At 44.3% G+C, this 17,414-nt stretch overlaps 1 protein-coding gene across 6 annotated transcripts in view; it reads left to right on the top strand.

Annotated features, from left to right (window-relative positions):
- Positions 1–17,414, top strand: part of LOC140913636 (E3 ubiquitin-protein ligase rnf213-alpha-like) — a 175,631-nt gene that overhangs the window by 88,318 nt on the left and 69,899 nt on the right. For all 6 annotated transcript variants that reach the window (XM_073350365.1, XM_073350364.1, XM_073350366.1 and 3 more), the window contains 6 exons: positions 1,828–1,965; positions 3,124–3,315; positions 7,431–8,901; positions 10,696–10,889; positions 11,584–11,739; positions 12,888–16,517. In XM_073350365.1, coding sequence (XP_073206466.1) covers positions 1,828–1,965; positions 3,124–3,315; positions 7,431–8,901; positions 10,696–10,889; positions 11,584–11,739; positions 12,888–16,517 — 5,781 coding nt within the window. The remainder of the gene's footprint in view (positions 1–1,827; positions 1,966–3,123; positions 3,316–7,430; positions 8,902–10,695; positions 10,890–11,583; positions 11,740–12,887; positions 16,518–17,414) is intronic.

Here is a 17,414-nt window from a genome sequence, read left to right as displayed (position 1 = left end):
TTGTAACTTCACATACAATGTTGCCACACATATTTTATTAGGAGAATATTCACCTTCAAATTATACATTTTCAGATGATACATTGCAAGGCATACTTTGTAGAAAGATTATTACAATAGTGTGTAGAGTATGGACACGGGTACATTCTGTCATAGTGACAAAAAAAATCAATTTTGATTTGAATTGAACTGAACTGAATTTGGATTTGGACTTTTCAGTTTGCTGCCCCTTCCTCCTCTCTTAACCCCCCAAAAAAAATAAAATCAATTTTTCGTTCAGCGCTAGTCCTAAGTGCTTAAGTCTCTTTTGAAAAAGGTACTTAGGAGTTTGGTCCCTTGAAAATGATACGCTTGCTCTCCGCACCGTTTTGTTCTGTATAATTGTTTCAGTCATAGGAGTGATTTTTTTTAACCAAAATATTTAACTCAGCATAGCCCCTACCATGAGCATAGTTATACTGGTGCCCTACACTTATTCCCCTTCCAATACAGGAATAACTATGCTGGTATAAGGACAATTACATCGATTTAACTGTATCCTCACTAGGAGAGTGGTAGGTTTAATGTGGTGTGATCCTTTTTTTTTAAATGACACATGCTGGAAAGAGAAAACTTTGGCAGAGTTAAGCTGTAATGGTCTCAAGTTGCAGTGGGGGAGGTTTAGATTGGATATTAGGAAAAACTTTTTCACTAAGAGGGTGGTGAAACACTGGAATGCGTTACCTAGGGAGGTGGTAGAATCTCCTTCCTTAGAGGTTTTTAAGGTCAGGCTTGACAAAGCCCTGGCTGGGATGATTTAACTGGGAATTGGTCCTGCTTTGAGCAGGGGGTTGGACTAGATGACCTTCTGGGGTCCCTTCCAACCCTGATATTCTATGAGGTGAAGGAAAAAGAGGAGTGCAATAGTTATATATAATGTTACCGCAGTATTCCTCTAGCCCAGGGGTGGGCAAACTTTTTGGCCTGAGGGCCACATCAGGGTTGCAAAACTGTATGGAGGGCCGGGTAGGGAAGTCTGTGCCTCCCCAAACAGCCTGGCCCCTGCCCTCCATCCATCCATCCCCTCTCACTTCCCACCCCCTGACTGCCCCCCTCTGAACCCCTGTCCCATCCAACGCCCCCTGCTTTTGTCTCCTGACCACCCCCCCAGGATCCCCCGCCCCTAACCGCCCCCCTGGGACCCCACCCCCATTCAACCCCCCCCTGCTCCCTGTCCCCTGACTGCCCTGACCCCATCCACACCCCCACCCCAACAGGCCCCCCAGGACTCCCACGCCTATCCAACCCCCCGTGTTTCCCGTCCCTGACTGCTGCCCCCAGAACCTCTGCCCCATCCAACTGCCCCCTGTCCCCTGACTGTCCCCTGGGACTCCCCCACTCCCCACCCCCTTACCATGCTGGAGCCAGCCACGCCGCTGCGCTGCCCGGCAGTAGCGGTGGGCTAGAGAGCGGTGGCGCAGTGAGCTGAGGCTGCGGGGAAGGGGGGACAGCAGGGGAGGGGCCGGGGGCTAGCCTCCCCGGCTGGAAGCTCAGGGGCCAGCCAGGATGGTCCCACGGGCCATAGTTTGACCACCTCTGCTCTAGCGTCTTTCCCCACATGTGTTTCTGTCTATCATTTGTGCCCTTCACAACTCCTATGTGCTACCACTTCCTTTGCCATCTTGCCAATGGAAATGATTCTAACTCTTTCTCTCTGGGAAGTTGTGAGGGGAGCGAACACTCCAGCGACTGGGGTACTATGGGTATCTCAGCAAACGATGCTATAGCGTTCTGGTGTGTGTAGCTTTATTCCTTCTTCAGGAACTAACACATTAATTGTTTTCAATAGAAAGATTCCTGTCACAACAGAGAGTGGCTGCAAATGGTCCACGATTGTCACGGGTCCGTGGAGCGCTCCTCGATGTCTCAGGCCAGGGCCATCAATGGCAGTGGGATTTTTATGATCTCCACACCTCAGAAATTCAAGGTAAAAGTTCAGCAGCATTTAATACAAGGGCCCACATTTTCAGAGGGACTTTGGCTGCCCAGCTTGAGCTGCCTGAAAGAGGCCTAGTTTTCAAGGGTGGGGGCTGTGGTATATTAAAAGCTCTGTTAAAATGGGAGGCCGTCACTTTAAAAATTAAAAAAAGAAAAGGAGGACTTGTGGCACCTTAGAGACTAACCAATTTATTTGAGCATAAGCTTTCGTGAGCTACACCTCACTTCATCGGATGCATTGGATGCTCACAAAAGCTTATGTTCAAATAAATTGGTTAGTCTCTAAGGTGCCACAAGTCCTCCTTTTCTTTTTGTGAATACAGACTAACACGGCTGCTACTCTGAAACCTTTAAAAATTAAGTTTTTCCTGATCCTGCTTGCAGGCTCTAGGGAAACATGCAATCAGAGTCAGTCTGGAAAGAGCCAGCCTGGAACAAGGTGGAGTGAGTTGTGCCTCTCTGCCTTAGGGAGCAGCCTGTTCTCTCTCTCTCTCTGTTGGGATCCTTGCGTGTTATTGTGATGAATTCTAAGAAGTAAAGTAGTGTTATGATGCAAACTTCCAGCAAGAGTATTTTATATATTTATTTAACTTCTCCGTGTGTGCCATGAACATAACAGGAGCTTGGCACTGTCTGAAAATCAGCCTCTTTTAAAAGGAGCCACACTGGCTCCCAAAATCACTAGTCACTGAGTCTACAGACTTAGAATTATCCCTTTTCCCCATTCAGACCTGGTTCATACTAGAAGCTCGAGACCCAAGAGCTGGAACCTGGCCATGATTTTCAGAAGCGACCAATGATTTTGAATATCCAGTTGGAAGCACCTTAACAATGCGTGCTCGGATGGGTCTGAAAATCAGGCTCCTTTAAGATGTTTCAAGTTGGTCCCAAAAAATCATAGCACTCCAAATAGTTCATTTTGCTTCTGCATATCTTTGGTCTGCTATACATAATACCTTCAAAGATCTAGAATGATTCTTCCACCTTTACTGTCTTGCACAGGTAATGAGTAGATTTCTAAGATTAAAACCCTTGCACAATAACAGATTCTGAAATGCTTTGTATTGGCCTTGATGGGTGCACATATTGGTCCCACAGAATAAAGACACAGCAGCATTTATCTTTTTTAACTCTGTTTTCCCTCCAGCCTTCTCTCGATAATTGCATTTCACTGCTGCTACCAGGGGATATTGCTGAAAAGGCTGCTCAAGGACACCAGACAGACAAGACGGACTCTAGAACGTACAGCCTGGCGCAGCTCACTGAGCTGCAGAACAAGCTCATGCTGATAGCCACAAAGGCTGAGCAGGGGAGAGAAGAGGTGAACAGGTTCCTGGAGGTAAATCCTGATCTCTGCATTAACCAGGAAATGTGACTTTTTGTACTCCTTTATATTTGTGCTTCTTTTTGATGGGAAGTTCCCTTTCTCCAGCAACATGCCTTCCTGTTGTAGAACTGATGTTTTGGAGGAGACTGTCTCATGCCTTTAGTTCAGTGTTAGGAGGCCAAGGTAGAAACTAAAGCTGGTCAAAACTCAGAATTTCCATTCCATGGGAAATTCCAATATTTTGACATTTGTTTTCATTCCAAATAGGAACAAAAACAACAACAAAAAAGAAAATGTCAGATGAAATTAAATTTTTGAAACACAAACTCAGAGTTGCCATAGACCAGGTGCAGCTCTGAGGTTGCAAGCAGGAAGCTGGGGGAACTTGGGAGGAGGGCTGGGTGGGAAGTAATTTTCCCATCCTGAGAGAATTTTTAATATGTTGAAAAATTTTCCCTACAGGAACTGGGACAAAAAGTCAAAATGTCAAAATGTTTCACTAACTGAAAATCCAAAGCATTTTTTAAGTTCAGGTCAATTAAAATGTGTTCTTGCAATACTGTCAAAACAATTTGTTCTGATTTTTATCTTTTTCATTTTCATTTTTTTAGTGTAAATTAAGTTAAATTTCAGAACAAAAAGTCTTTTTGAAGTAAAAAAATTGGAACTTTTCGTTTCAAAAATATAAAAATGGGATGTATCAATAATTTGGAACATTTTTTCTCTACTTTTTTTGAGTTGGAAAATTTGTCACAACCATCTCTGTTTCGTGAACAGTTTTGATTTTGACAAATTGGCATTTTTTGGTGAAAAAATGTTTTGTCAAAAAATTTCTTACCTGCTTTCTCGAGAGGTCTCAGCACTTATTTCTAGGTCCAGGGCAGCTGAACTGCGGATCCCAATGTGACGAGATCCCGAGGGTGCAGCCTGGAACTGTGGGACCACTGAGTCCCCTTAACTCTCCAGCCTGGGCTGTCTCTCACAATGCTTTGCTAGTGACCAGCAGCAAACCCCTCCAGGTGCTATCATCACTCAGCACAACTGCATATGGCGCCCCGCACCCAGCTAGATTGCACGAACGCTCCCAGAGCCACTCATGAATCACACAGAGAAATGCATCAGCTGAATCCCCCCAGCTCCCAGCCTTGCACCTCAGGAATATACCATCTTGCACTACTCAAGACGAGCCGTGCAAGTTTATTAATTGGTTCACCACTTCATCAATGGAAAGTGGATATGCAGCAGCCTTTGTAAACCTGAGCGGATTTACCAAACCAAACATCTTTATTAATGATCTGGATGTAGGAATAGAGAGCGTACTGATCAGATTTGCAGATGACTCAAAGCTGAGGGGACTGCCAACACTTTGGAGGATAGGTTTCAGAGGGGTAGCCGTGTTAGTCTGTTTCAGCAAAAGCAACGAGGAGTCCTGTGGCACCTTAAGGCTAATAAATTTGTTTGGGATAAGCTTTCATGGGCTGGAACCCACTTAGTCAGATGCATGAAGTGGAAACTTCAGTTTGACAGATATATATATGCATACAAAGATGGCTGTGGTACATTACTATGCGGAGGACCAGTGCTAACGAGGTCAATTCAGTCAGGGTGGATTTGGCCCACTCGTAACAGTTGATGAGAAGGTGTGAATACCAAAAAAGGAAAATTGCTTTTTGTAGTGAGCTAGAATAAAGTGATTTTCCCTCTTTTCATATTCACACTTTCTCATCAACTGGTAGGAGTGGGCCACATCCACCCTAATTGAATTGACCTAGTTATCACTGGTCCTCCACATAATCATGTAACACACCCATCTTTGTATGTATATATATGCCTGCCAAACTGAAGTTTCCACTTTATGCATCTGACGAAGTGGGTTCCAGCCCATGAAAGCTTATGCCCAAATAAATTTGTTAGTCTTTAAGGTGCCACAGGACTTCTCGTTATCATCATTTGTGTTTTTCCCAGGTTTATTTGAGAAATCCTTAACAGATGTACTTTATATGGGATAAGATTGTTAGCCTTATTCCAACCCCCAACATGGAGAACCAATGGCCTGCACCTATCCTATCCAATGTGGGAGACTCTGTTGGCAGCAAAGCTACCGCTGGCTCAGCTCTCAGGGTCATGAGCATTCAACCCCTTCCACCACATCAATCCCCCTCCCCTACGTCAATCTGTAGGAAGGGGCAGAGAAACCCCATTTTTAAATAAAATCCCAGCCTGAGAAATTCTTCCCTCAACCATGTATTTGTATTGCCAAGCTCCATCCTTCACCCATACAGGGCTCATCTGTTCACTGGGGATGGGCCAGGGTGGCATGTTCCCTGACAGTTCCACAACATCCCCTCCTAGGTAGAGCACATATCTTGGCATTGCCTCATGCATGGCATAGTTTGATACAAGCAAGCAAAAAGCATGGCATAACTTGGTATGGACCTGCCTCCTTCTGTTACACCAACCATCCCAACTCTTCTTCTTTTAATCCTGCGCACTCTTGGCCTCAGTTATAAATTGTGGCAATGAATGAAAAATGGTGGCATTTAAGCACCTTAAGAAAGGGAGAGAAGTTTTTATTCAGTTCCATTGACATCAATGGGAGCTATGTTGGGTTTGATCAACAAAGCACTAAGTCTCTGATTGTCAGAAGGGCTCACAAGAGCTACGTGAATGACTGATTTTGTTGTCCACTGGCTGTTCCGAAAAATAATATTAAAAAGAGTCAACCTAAAATGATTTTTTAAAATATTTTCAGCCCACCAAAAAGTTGAAGAAAAATTCATTTTGGGTCGAACAAAATATTTTGATTCACCCAAAATAAAACATTTCATTTTATTTTTGAGCTTTCAAACATGTTTTCTGAGTTTTTAAAATAAAATTGAATTTCAAAACAAAAAATGGTTTTGAATTGAAAAACAGAAAAGTTTCATTTAGAAAATATCTAAACTAAATATTGCAATTTTTTTGTCGGGGAGATTGACCAAACAATTTGACGAATTTGATTTGAATTCATGAAAGGTTTTAGTTGACCCAAAAGTGCGTTTTTTGGTGAAAAAAACTTCAGCCAAAATGTTTCTTTTCCCACTTTTAGTTGTCACTAACTTAGTTGTGTGGTCCATGCTCAGCACCTACCAAAATTAGGCCCTAAAAGGTTGGGGCTTGGCTCTCTTAGAAGTTATCTTAGTTCTGTGGTGAGATCAGCCAAGATTCTTGAGTGGAGCTGGTGGAAAAAAAAATTTTGCTCATGGAGAATTTCAAGAAAAATGGGAGGGGGAATTGTTTTCACTGAAAATTTTCAAGGAAAACTTTGACTTTTTGGTGAAAAATCAAAAACCAGAAATTTTCAGCTGAAAACCCAAATATTTTGATTCTGAAATAATATGTAGCACCTTTTAATCAGTAGATCTTAAAGAATTTACAGTTTTTAATGTCTTTATCCTCACAACTCTCCTGTGAGGCAGGGCAGTTATCCCCATTGTACAGAGGGGGAACTGAGAGGCTGAATGATTTGTGCAAGGTCAAACTGAAAGTCTGAGGTAGACCAGGGAATTGCACCTGGGTCTTTTAAGTCCTAGGCTAGTGCCCAAACCACTGAAACATCCTTCCTCTCAAAATGCCACTGTACTGTCTCATGGGAATTGTAGTTTGGGTGACTCATGTTCCCATTCTCCTCTAAAGGCTGGGCTCCCTAGTTGGACTACATCTCCCATGATGCACCGGCCATGTCAAGGAGAAATGGTTGCATCATGGAAGATGATGACCCGCTGAGGAGCCCAGCCCATAGAGGAGAACAGGGACATGAGACAACAGCTGAACTACAACTCCCATAAGGCACTATAGAAGGATAGCCAAATGGAAATATTGTGATTTCCAGATTTTAGGTTTTGATGAAAAATCAAAATATTCCACAGAAAGCAGGTCCTTTTCATGTCAGCATTCTGTAAAATGTAAAATGAGAAAAGTTGGGTGTCCCAAGATGAATCCCCACTTAATCAAATGATTCAAATTACTTAGGTTAAGTTGTAAAGATCCTTAAAAGAAAGTATAATATTCATAGTGTCCTAATGATCTTGAAAACTAGCAGTATTTTATAAATTCTATTTTCCCATTATGTATTTGACACATTACAGATCCTGGAAAAAATTGAAATGGTTGGGAAGCTCTACTTGCAACTTCTCAGCGTTGGCAACATCCTTTTCATAGACTGGAAAGCTGAAATTTATTGTAACCCCAAACGCAAAGTAACAATCTACGCTGAGTTTGGAATAGCCGGAATCCTTGTTCAGACCAACAAACCCCTCCTGGAAGAATTAGATGGCATTTGCAAAGTCATGGAGCATTGCCTTGTAGAGTGGAAAAAATATCTGGAGACTCAAAGGAACAATTATTGCCATCTAAACATGTTCACTGCACGCCAACTCTTCTACTTGTGTAGCAAGTTAGCCCAACTGCATGAAGGACAAACAGACCCACAGGTTCTCAATATGCTTTCTGTTTTCAAGCATGATGTTAAAGCAGAGGATATCGGAGAGGCATTAAAGAGAGCAATTGAAACTCCTGCAGAATCCGTTGATATATCTGAGAAAGATGATCAGTCCGTGTCCTGGAATGACTACATTGTTAAATTTCCTCAGCTCATCCAAGGTCTGGTTGAGTCTGGGTATGACGAATCGGTGGGTAAGGCAGCTCTGCAGAATTATCTGCCAAACTCAGCCATCACAGAGCAAATGCTCATGGAATTTGCCTTAGACTATGCTGATGAAGAGGAAAAGATTGAAGAGCTGAGCAAATTATATGACAAGCAGAGAGAAGCCTTTCTGCAGAAGTCCATGAAGTTTAAAAATAGGAACAGAGATGTGGATCCATCCACCTTCCAAAGCCTTGCGAAAGATGAACTGGCCACTTCCTTTGAGAGTTTGCCGTCTATCCATGCCAAGGTGCATTTTCTCTGGAACGCTTACTGCAGCAAGCTCACTGGCTTGGTGTCGGACAAATACATCAGCCTGGATGTTTTCGGTGAAATGCTGAAATACCTGACGTCTCCTGAAACCGCTGTCACTGAGAGAAATTTACCAGTGGGTTTGGAAGCGGGGAAGCCTTGCCTTGTCACATGTAAAGAAGAGCAGATGTTACTTCTCCTGCTGTCAGTCTATACGCACTCTGAGGGGGCACCTCTTCCAACGTATGATGAGGTGCTGGTCTGTACCCCTGAGACAGAGGAAGAAGACATTGAGCTGATTGTGAGGAGAGCTCTTTCCCCAGACCCCAGACACAAAAAGATCTATTGCTTGCTTGGTGCAGAAAAATTAGTTTACAAAGTCTCCAAGAAACTGGAGTCCCTCTTCTTCCTCTTCGCACAATCTTGCAGCAATGCCAATTACAGGTTTCTTATCTTCTGTGACGCCAAAGCTCACAATTCTTATGTTATGACGGCCTTCGACACATACAAAGTCTCCTTTTCTTGTGATTCGGGGGTAGACATTCAGAAATACCTGAAGACACATCTGAGAGTGCCCAGTGGGGTGGCACCTGTTGCTCAGGTCTTTGAAGAGCCCTTTCAACAGAACGTGAAGATTGTATTTTCAGAGCGAGCTGGCATGGGTAGGTTTTAGTAGAGATTGAGGGCTTGGCTACACTTGCCAGTTAGAGCACATTAAATCAGCCCCAGGCGCCCTAACTCGTGAGGTGTCCACACTGGCAAGGCACTTAGAGTGCCTGGACTCTGCAGCTGGAGCGCTCTTGGTAATCCACCTCCACGAGACGCATAAAGCTTGCTGTGCCCCGGCTGAACGCCCAGGCGTCAGTGTGGATGACATGTTGCATTACTGCATTCTGATTGGCCTCCAGAAATGTCCCATAATCCCCTGAAGTCAAGTGGCCACTCTTCTCATTGTTTTGAACTCGGCTGCAGGTGTGCGGATATCCCCTTTCAAAGCTCCGTTTCTGACAGCCGACATGCTTATCTGCTCCGGGACAAAGCAACCATTGCTGTGGAATGCGGCTGCTGTGAGTGTGTGAGAGAGAGGCTGGGGGAGGGGAGGTCTGCTGCTGTCTGAATTTACAAGACAGCATGCTGACACACTCTCTGCCCCCCAAAACACACTGTCTCTCCCCCCAGAGACACACAACACACTCCCTGTCGCACTCCACCCCACCCCCACCCCCATTTGAAAAGCACGCTGCAGCCACTTGCACACTGGGCTAGCTACCACAATGCACTGCTCTTTGTGGCGTTGCAGGAGCTGCTATTGTGGCCACGCCAGTGCGCTTGCAGCTGACAGTGTAAACACACAGCAGCGTTTTCCCTGCTGCGGTCTCCGGAGGCTGGTTTAACTCCCAGCGCTCTACATCTGCAAATGTAGCCAAGCCCTTAATCGGGATTATCGTTGTCCCGATAAGTATGAATTGAATACAGATTAACGGCTAGATTCTGCTTATCCTTTATGCACTGGGAGATGGAGCAGAATCAGTCTTCTCTGTCCCAGCTCCTCTGGCGATGCCCCAGAGTACATAGGGAACAGGTAGACCCATGGCCTACACATGGGGGTCAAGGTCTAGCTGGAGGTGTAGCCATGGGCACACTTTCCCTGTGAGGCTCCTGCGTATCTTTTGACCCTGTTAATCAAATGGGCTGTTGGGTCCAGACTTGGCTCTGGGGCTGCAGGGGGTGGCAAAGGAGCTGGCTGAAGAGAATCTACATCAGAGTGGAGCAGAAAATCTGCCCTCAGTTTTAGCTCTGCTTTATGCTCTTTATTGAGGGGGTGGGGATTCAGAACCTGAACTGGTACCACAGTCACTGGGCCTTTACCATGTAGAAAGCTCAAGTTACAGCAAGTTGTACCATGCCTGGCCTGTGGAGCAAAGGTGAGATTTCTCCAGTGTAGAAACTTCTTTTAGCTCCCCAGCTGAAGAAAAATTATATAAAAAGGCCAGATCTTCAGCCTGTGTACATGAGCGCAGCTCCACTCACTCCAATGGCACCACACCCATTCACACCAGCTGGGGATCTGCACCATTGACTCCAGCTGACTTATGTCCATTTATACTAGCTGGGGGTCTGGCCCATTGATGCCAATAGAGCTATGGCTGATGGGGGGAGGGATAGCTCAGTGGTTTGAGCATTGGCCTGCTAAACCCAGGGGTGTGAGTTCAATCCTTGAGGGGGCCATTTAGGGATCTGGGGCAAAAATTGGGGATTGGTCCTGCTTTGAGCAGGGGGTTGGACTAGATGACCTCACAAGGTCTCTTCCAACCCTGGTATCCTATGATTCTATGATACACTAGCTGGGGATCAGGTCTTCTCTGTTTCAGGGGAAGAAATGGAAACATTAAAGACAGAATCTGAGACAGCAGAGCACTGTAGAAATTGAATCTTGACCTTCTCTCTCATTTTAGGGAAGTCTTTGTTTGTCGCAAATACCACCAGAAAAGCCAAAACCCGACCAGAGAACGCAGGACTGCACCACAAAACCATTAGGCTGACAGAGTCGGAAATAGATTTTGGATTTCTCCTGGAAGAGCTTCGCTCACTGGAACAGAAACCAACTGAGGCTGGGCCCAGGATCTTCCATATTGACGTATCCCCTGTGGTAAGTGTCTCTTTACCGAGCGCAATGTCCATGCCATGATATACAGTGAAGATGGATTTTCTCATTCAAACTGTGAATGTGCCTGTCAGTGTCAGATAAATAAACTCCTTCCACTGGTAGTTATGGAAAGCAGTTAATACCATCCAATTTCTGTAACAAACAGTTAAACTGTGAACAGGGGTATCACAAAAATGTAGTTGTCTTACCAGAAGTTCCACCACAAACCAAACTCAACCCACCCACTTGTGATGCCAGAAGAAGATGATGCTCACAGTAGATTTTAACTCTGCATCACTGTGCAGTTTCCCAGGACCTGCTACTCTGTCACAATGCCAGCAAATCTCTTTATATTGCCATTGTCTCTGTCACTGGCACAGCGACAGCCCAGCATTTACTGTCATATCAGCAGGGAGACCACACAATGGGTCAAATCCTTGGCTGGTGTAAATCGATGTAGCTTGCTTGAAGTCAATGGTGCTGTGCCTGTTTTACACTAGCTGAGGTTCTACCTGGGGTGTACTTTCATGGAGCATCTCTTCTCATTGATTTATTGGGTCTTCAATAACTTAGAAAGTTTACAAAAAGAAAAGGAGTACTTATGGCACCTTAGAGAAACTTTAGTAACTATGGGAAGCAATGAACAGTTGACATTGTGATGAAGCAAAACTGACCACTCCTGCATCTTTCTTGACAGGTCTCGAAGGGTCTTTACAAGTTACTGATTGAGCTGTGCATTCTGAGACACATCCAAAGCCCTGATGGCATGGTCTGGAAGTGCAGAGAGTCCCATCTTTATTTGATTGAATACCTGGTGAGAGGAAAAGGCATAAGCAGCACAAGAAAACAAGAGGTACTCTCCAAATGATAGTGAATGGCAGGTTTTCTCAGAAACCTAGCAAAGTGCGTGTGATAGCAGCATGTTAAAATTCAAAGTGAGAAGACCTTGATGGAACTACAAATCTTTGGCCAGTATTGTACTGTCCAAAAATAGAGAAAAATGAGTGAGCTGTATAAAATTGTTGATGGAGGAGACACATATTGTCAGTATTAGAGCTGTTTGGATACTGGAACTTCCATCCTGTGGGAAAATCTGCTATTTCAACTTTTTACCCTAACTTTGGAAAGTTCTGCGAAGTTTTGATTCAGAAATATCAAAATGAAAAATGGCAACATTTCTGACTGAAAGAAAATATTCAGACAGGTCAAAAAGATTTTTTTTTCATTTTAATATTACCAAATCAAAACCATTTTTGGACATGTGATTCAAAACAAAAATGTTGTTTTTTTTATGGAAAATTGAAAAATGTAATAAAAATGTAATCAAAATCAACCCTTTCCTGCAGAAAATTTCAGTGAAACCACATTTTTTGTCAGGAAATTTTTTCAGTCAAAAAATTTGGCCAGCTCTAGTCAGTATCCAGAGGAGCATTAGGTTGGCCACATTGTGTATGTATATGTTACAGTTAAGCATCCTGCCTTGAATCTTGTGAAGCTGTTTATACGTATATGATGCTACCATTCTAATCTAATACTGTTGTACAAATGATAGCACAAGGTGCCAACCAATGGAAAATCAGACCTCAAGATTGGTACTTAGCTTGTTTAGAGTGTCAACTACACACAGAAGTGTGCAAGAGGCAAGACCATTGGACTATATTAGAGTAAGGCTTTTTTCATAGCAAGGGTTAAGGTTTACCTAAAATGGGCTACTTCTCATCTTTAAAATCCTGTGAATTAAACACTATCATATAGGAAGATGAGATGGTATCATTTATATTTGAGGATTAGGTAAGTTACTTCAAAAATCTAAATTTGGCTGTATCAGTGAATGATATGCACTGTGTAACATGGTGCTACCTTATCCAAATTCTTTGTGCTCTGCTCATTAAGCCATGTCCTCATGAATAATATTAGTGTCAATGTGTAGATGATTTCTTCAGTTTGTGCGGGTAACTTCAGTGTTTTTAAACCTTTAACTCCTTGTCATTTGGCTTTTAGATGACCAGTGAAATGGAGAAAGTATTTCTAGGTCTCCTTCCTGCTGTGAAATGCATATCACCAATAGAAGTACTAGAGATGCTTACCAATAACAGTTCTGGAGCTGCTGCTGAAGTGGAACAGCAGCTGCTGGACAGTGACACGTTCAGGGGTGATGGCTTCCAAAGGTCATACCAGTACATCAGCAGATACCAGCGAAAGGCTAATCTTGACAGCTTCTGTTTCACCCCTGGGAGGGTTGAAGGGACCCAGGAACAGTGTCTGAGGCTCTTGTTGGAGTCCTGCGGGAGAAAAAACCCTTCCTGGACTGAGCTCAGCAACTTCACACGCTTCCTAAATCTCCAGCTGATGAAGTGTGAAAACTCAGTGTTCTGCAACAGCAAATTAGCCGGAGAGGAATTTAAGGGGTTTAAAGCATTTATTGTAAAATTTATGATCACCATGTCCAAGGACTTTGCCTTGCCTTCCCTAGCCATGGCAGATGAAAGCTCACCCAGTGAAGAGGATAAAATGGATGAGGACAGTGTATTGAGAGGGTACCAGTTAAGACGCAAGTGGGAGCAAGAGTCTCACCCCTACATAATTTTTCATGCTGACAACCACTCCATGGAGTTCTTGGGTTTCCATATCAATCGGAGTTTTGATGCTGTTGACGCACATTCACAGGTTGTTCTGGAGAAGAAGGTTATTGACCGACATTTATATCTCACCCTTGAGGCTCAGAAAGTCCCTTTCAATAAAAAGTTTGAAGATCTGTCCAGACAAGAGCAGCTAGAAACTCTCTGCAGCGTATTCGGTGTGAGAAGCTCCCAGGACCCAGATGAATCCTACCAGCTGACCCTGGACAATACCATGAAAATGCTGGCCATTCACCTGAGGTTCCAATGTGGGATCCCCGTGATCGTCATGGGCGAAACAGGCTGTGGGAAGACCAAGCTGGTGCAGTTCATGTGCAGCTTGCAAAGAGCAGGAAGGGATGTTCAGAATATGATCCTGGTGCGTGTTCATGGAGGCACCAGCTCCAAAATCATCCACCAGAAAGTCAAGGAAGCCATCGAGCTGGCGCGCTACAATGAAGAGACGCACAACATGGACACGGTGCTGTTCTTTGATGAAGCCAACACCACCGAAGCCGTGTTTGCAATTAAAGAGGTCCTGTGTGACCAGAGTGTGAATGGAGAGCCAATCTCCACCACTCGCTTAAAAGTGGTGGCTGCTTGCAACCCTTACAAAAGGCACACCAAGGAAACCATTGAGAAGCTAGAGAAAGCCGGCTTGGGGTACAGAGTTCGGAGTGAAGACACCCTAGAAAAGCTGGGCTATATCCCTTTGAGGCAGCTGGTGTATCGGGTGCAGCCTCTTCCACCGAGCATGTTGCCTCTTGTCTGGGACTTTGGGGAACTAAATGAAAAGACTCAGAGTCTGTACATCAGACAGATTGTTAAATCCATCGTGAAAGAAAAGCTTCCCGAAGACAACATGGATGTTTTTACCTCCGTCATTTCCACCTCCCAGAAGTTTTTAAGAGAAAAGAGAGAGGAATGCAGAATCGCCAGCCTCCGGGACATAGAGCGCTGCATGGGGGTGCTGCTGTGGTTTTATAACTTAAGAGACCTGCTTTTTCCACTTATCGACAAAAAAAAGAGTGGGGCTCAACATTCACAGGACCAAGACCCATCCATTCATGCCCTTGCAAAGGGGTGTGAGAAAGATCAGATATCTCTATTAAACAAAGCACAAAGATCTCTGGTTCTTGCAGTTGGGGTTTGCTATTATGTATCTCTCGAGAGTCGCCAAGATTATCTGAAAGAGATAGCGAAATGCTTCTCTGTGCCTGAATCCCTGCTTCAGCAAGAGATTGTACTTTGCCAAGAGGTGTTCCTGGATAACCTCTCTGTTCCCAAGACAACAGCACGGAACGATGCCCTCAGGGAAAACATCTTCATGATGGTCATATGCATGGACCTGAGAGTGCCGCTCTTCCTTGTCGGGAAGCCAGGTAGCTCCAAATCCTTGTCTAAGACCATAGCCGCTGATGCAATGCAGGGCAGATTGTCTAAAACAGAATTGTTCAAACGCTGCAAGCAAGTCCAGCTGGTGTCATTCCAGTGCAGCCCTCATTCCAAGCCAGAAGGAATCATCTCCACTTTCAGACAATGTGCACAGTTCCAAAGGGGCCAGAAACTGGAGGAGTTTGCCTCTGTGGTTATCCTGGATGAGATAGGCCTTGCAGAAGACTCACCTGAGATGCCCCTGAAGACACTGCACCCTCTTCTTGAAGATGGTTGCGTTGATGATGAAGCCCCAGAACCGTACAAAAAAGTTGGCTTTGTTGGCATTTCGAACTGGGCCCTGGACCCTGCTAAAATGAACCGGGGTCTCCTTGTGTTCCGGACCGACCTCAACAATGACGAGCTGGTAAAGACGGCCAAGGGAATCTGTGCTGACGAGATGCATGTTACCAAGATTGAGCATTTGTTCCCCCCCCTGGCTGACTTCTATTGTGAAGTGTTAAAGGAACAGTCCATGGAATTTTTTGGGCTCCGTGACTTCTACAGCCTCATCAAAATGATACTGTCCTACGCCAAGAACATAGAAAGCATCTCTCAAGAAAAGAAGCTTATTTCAAAAGCAATTCTGAGAAACTTTGGAGGTTTAAAAGTTCTGAATCCTTTAGAGCTATTCAGACAGTACTCACCCATGTCTCTGCCTTCCAACTTAGAAACCATCCATACAGTTCGTTTGTTACAGGAAAATTTAGACAAGAAACAGATGGGGTTTGTATCTAGATACTTGTTGCTGTTAACAACAAACCACGCGGCTTTCCAGATCATACAGATGACCAAACTCATGGACATAGAGAACTGTGATATTATATTTGGCTCGGGTTTCCCACGGGACCAAGAATATTCACAGGTGTGTCGGTCTGTTAACAGAGTGAAAATCTGCATGGAGACAGGCAGGCCCGTCATTCTCTTAAACATTCACAACCTGTATGAAAGCCTTTATGATGCACTGAACCAGTGCTTTGTCAGATTAGGAGGAAACTATTATGTCGACCTTGGCCTTGGAACTCACAGAGTTAAATGCCGCGTGAAGGAGGAGTTTAGGTTGATTGTGATTGAGGAGAAGAACGTGGTTTACAAACAGTTCCCCACTCCACTGTTGAACAGGCTGGAGAAGCACTGCTTGGAGATGAACACCATTCTACACTGGCAGCAGAAGGACCTGAGGATGGAGCTGGACAAATGGGCCAAGTTGTTCGTCACTATCAAGAACACGGACTTCTGCTGCACGAGGCCGGCAGACCGGGCTCCCCAGGAACATGATGTTTTCATTGGTTTCAGCGATGACACTTCTGCCACTGTTGTTCTGCAGTGCTCTCCGAGTGGCCTTCAGGGGATCTGTCTGCCCAATGAAGAGTCAGTCCTTGCAGCTTCTAAAAGCAAACTCATCGAGTGTGCAACCCCTGATTCCATCCTGCGCCTCAGATATTCTCCGCTGGAGGACGCAGAGCAGATTCAGGACCTGTACTTTGGAAAGCAGAAGCACAATGGCCTGATTGACATTCTCAGGGGAGCCGTGAATCAACAGTCAAATGCAGATGACACCAATGGACTGTGCCTGGAGGTGAGAGGTTTTATTTTAGTGTTGTTATAATGGGCCTGATTCTAAGAGGTGGGGGCAACCAGAACTCCAGCTGATTTCCGTGATAACTGCAGGTGCGCAGCACCCCTGAAAACACAGTATTAGACGACAACAACTACTGTTTTTATTTATCGTTCGTATGGAGGTAGCACCGATAGACCCCAGTCACAATCGGAGCCCCATTATGCTAGGCACTGTACAAACACGTGGGAGGGATGTTGATAAATTGGAGAGTGTTCAGAGAAGAGTCATAAGAATGATGAAAGGATTAGAACACAAGCCTTATAGCGAGAGATTCAAGGAGCTCAATCTATTTAGCTTAACTAAGAGAAAGTCCAAAGCTGACTTGATGACAGTCTATAAGTGGGAATAAATATTTGATAATGGGCTCTTCAGTTTGCTAGGTATAACATGATCCCATGGCTGGAAGTTGAAGGAAGACAAAATTCAGATTGGAAATGAAGCATACATTTTTAACAGTGAGGATAATTAACTATTGGAATAACTTACCAAGGGCTATGTTTGGACTCTATTAGTCGTAGTCTTAACATTGAGGTTGGATTTTTTTAAAAGTTCTATTCTGCTTCAAACAGGAATTGTTTTGGGGAAATCCTATAGCCTGTGTTATACAGGAGGCCAGACTAAATGATCACAATGGTCACTTCTGGTCTTGGAATCTATGAACTGAAGTTCTTGGCTTCAGCAAATTATTGCAGCAGTGAGTTCCACAGGCTAATTACATGTGTGAAAAATGATTTCTTTTTATCAGTTTTGAATTCCCCACCTTTTATTTTCATTGACTGTCCCCTTGTTACTGTGTTATGAGACAGGGAGAACAGATGCTCCTTATCTCCCTTCTCTAGAACAGTGAGTATTTTA

This window comes from Lepidochelys kempii, chromosome 6 (genome assembly GCF_965140265.1).
Source record: "Lepidochelys kempii isolate rLepKem1 chromosome 6, rLepKem1.hap2, whole genome shotgun sequence".
Classification (NCBI taxonomy): domain Eukaryota; kingdom Metazoa; phylum Chordata; order Testudines; family Cheloniidae; genus Lepidochelys; species Lepidochelys kempii.
This window is presented reverse-complemented; position numbering and strand designations above follow the sequence as displayed.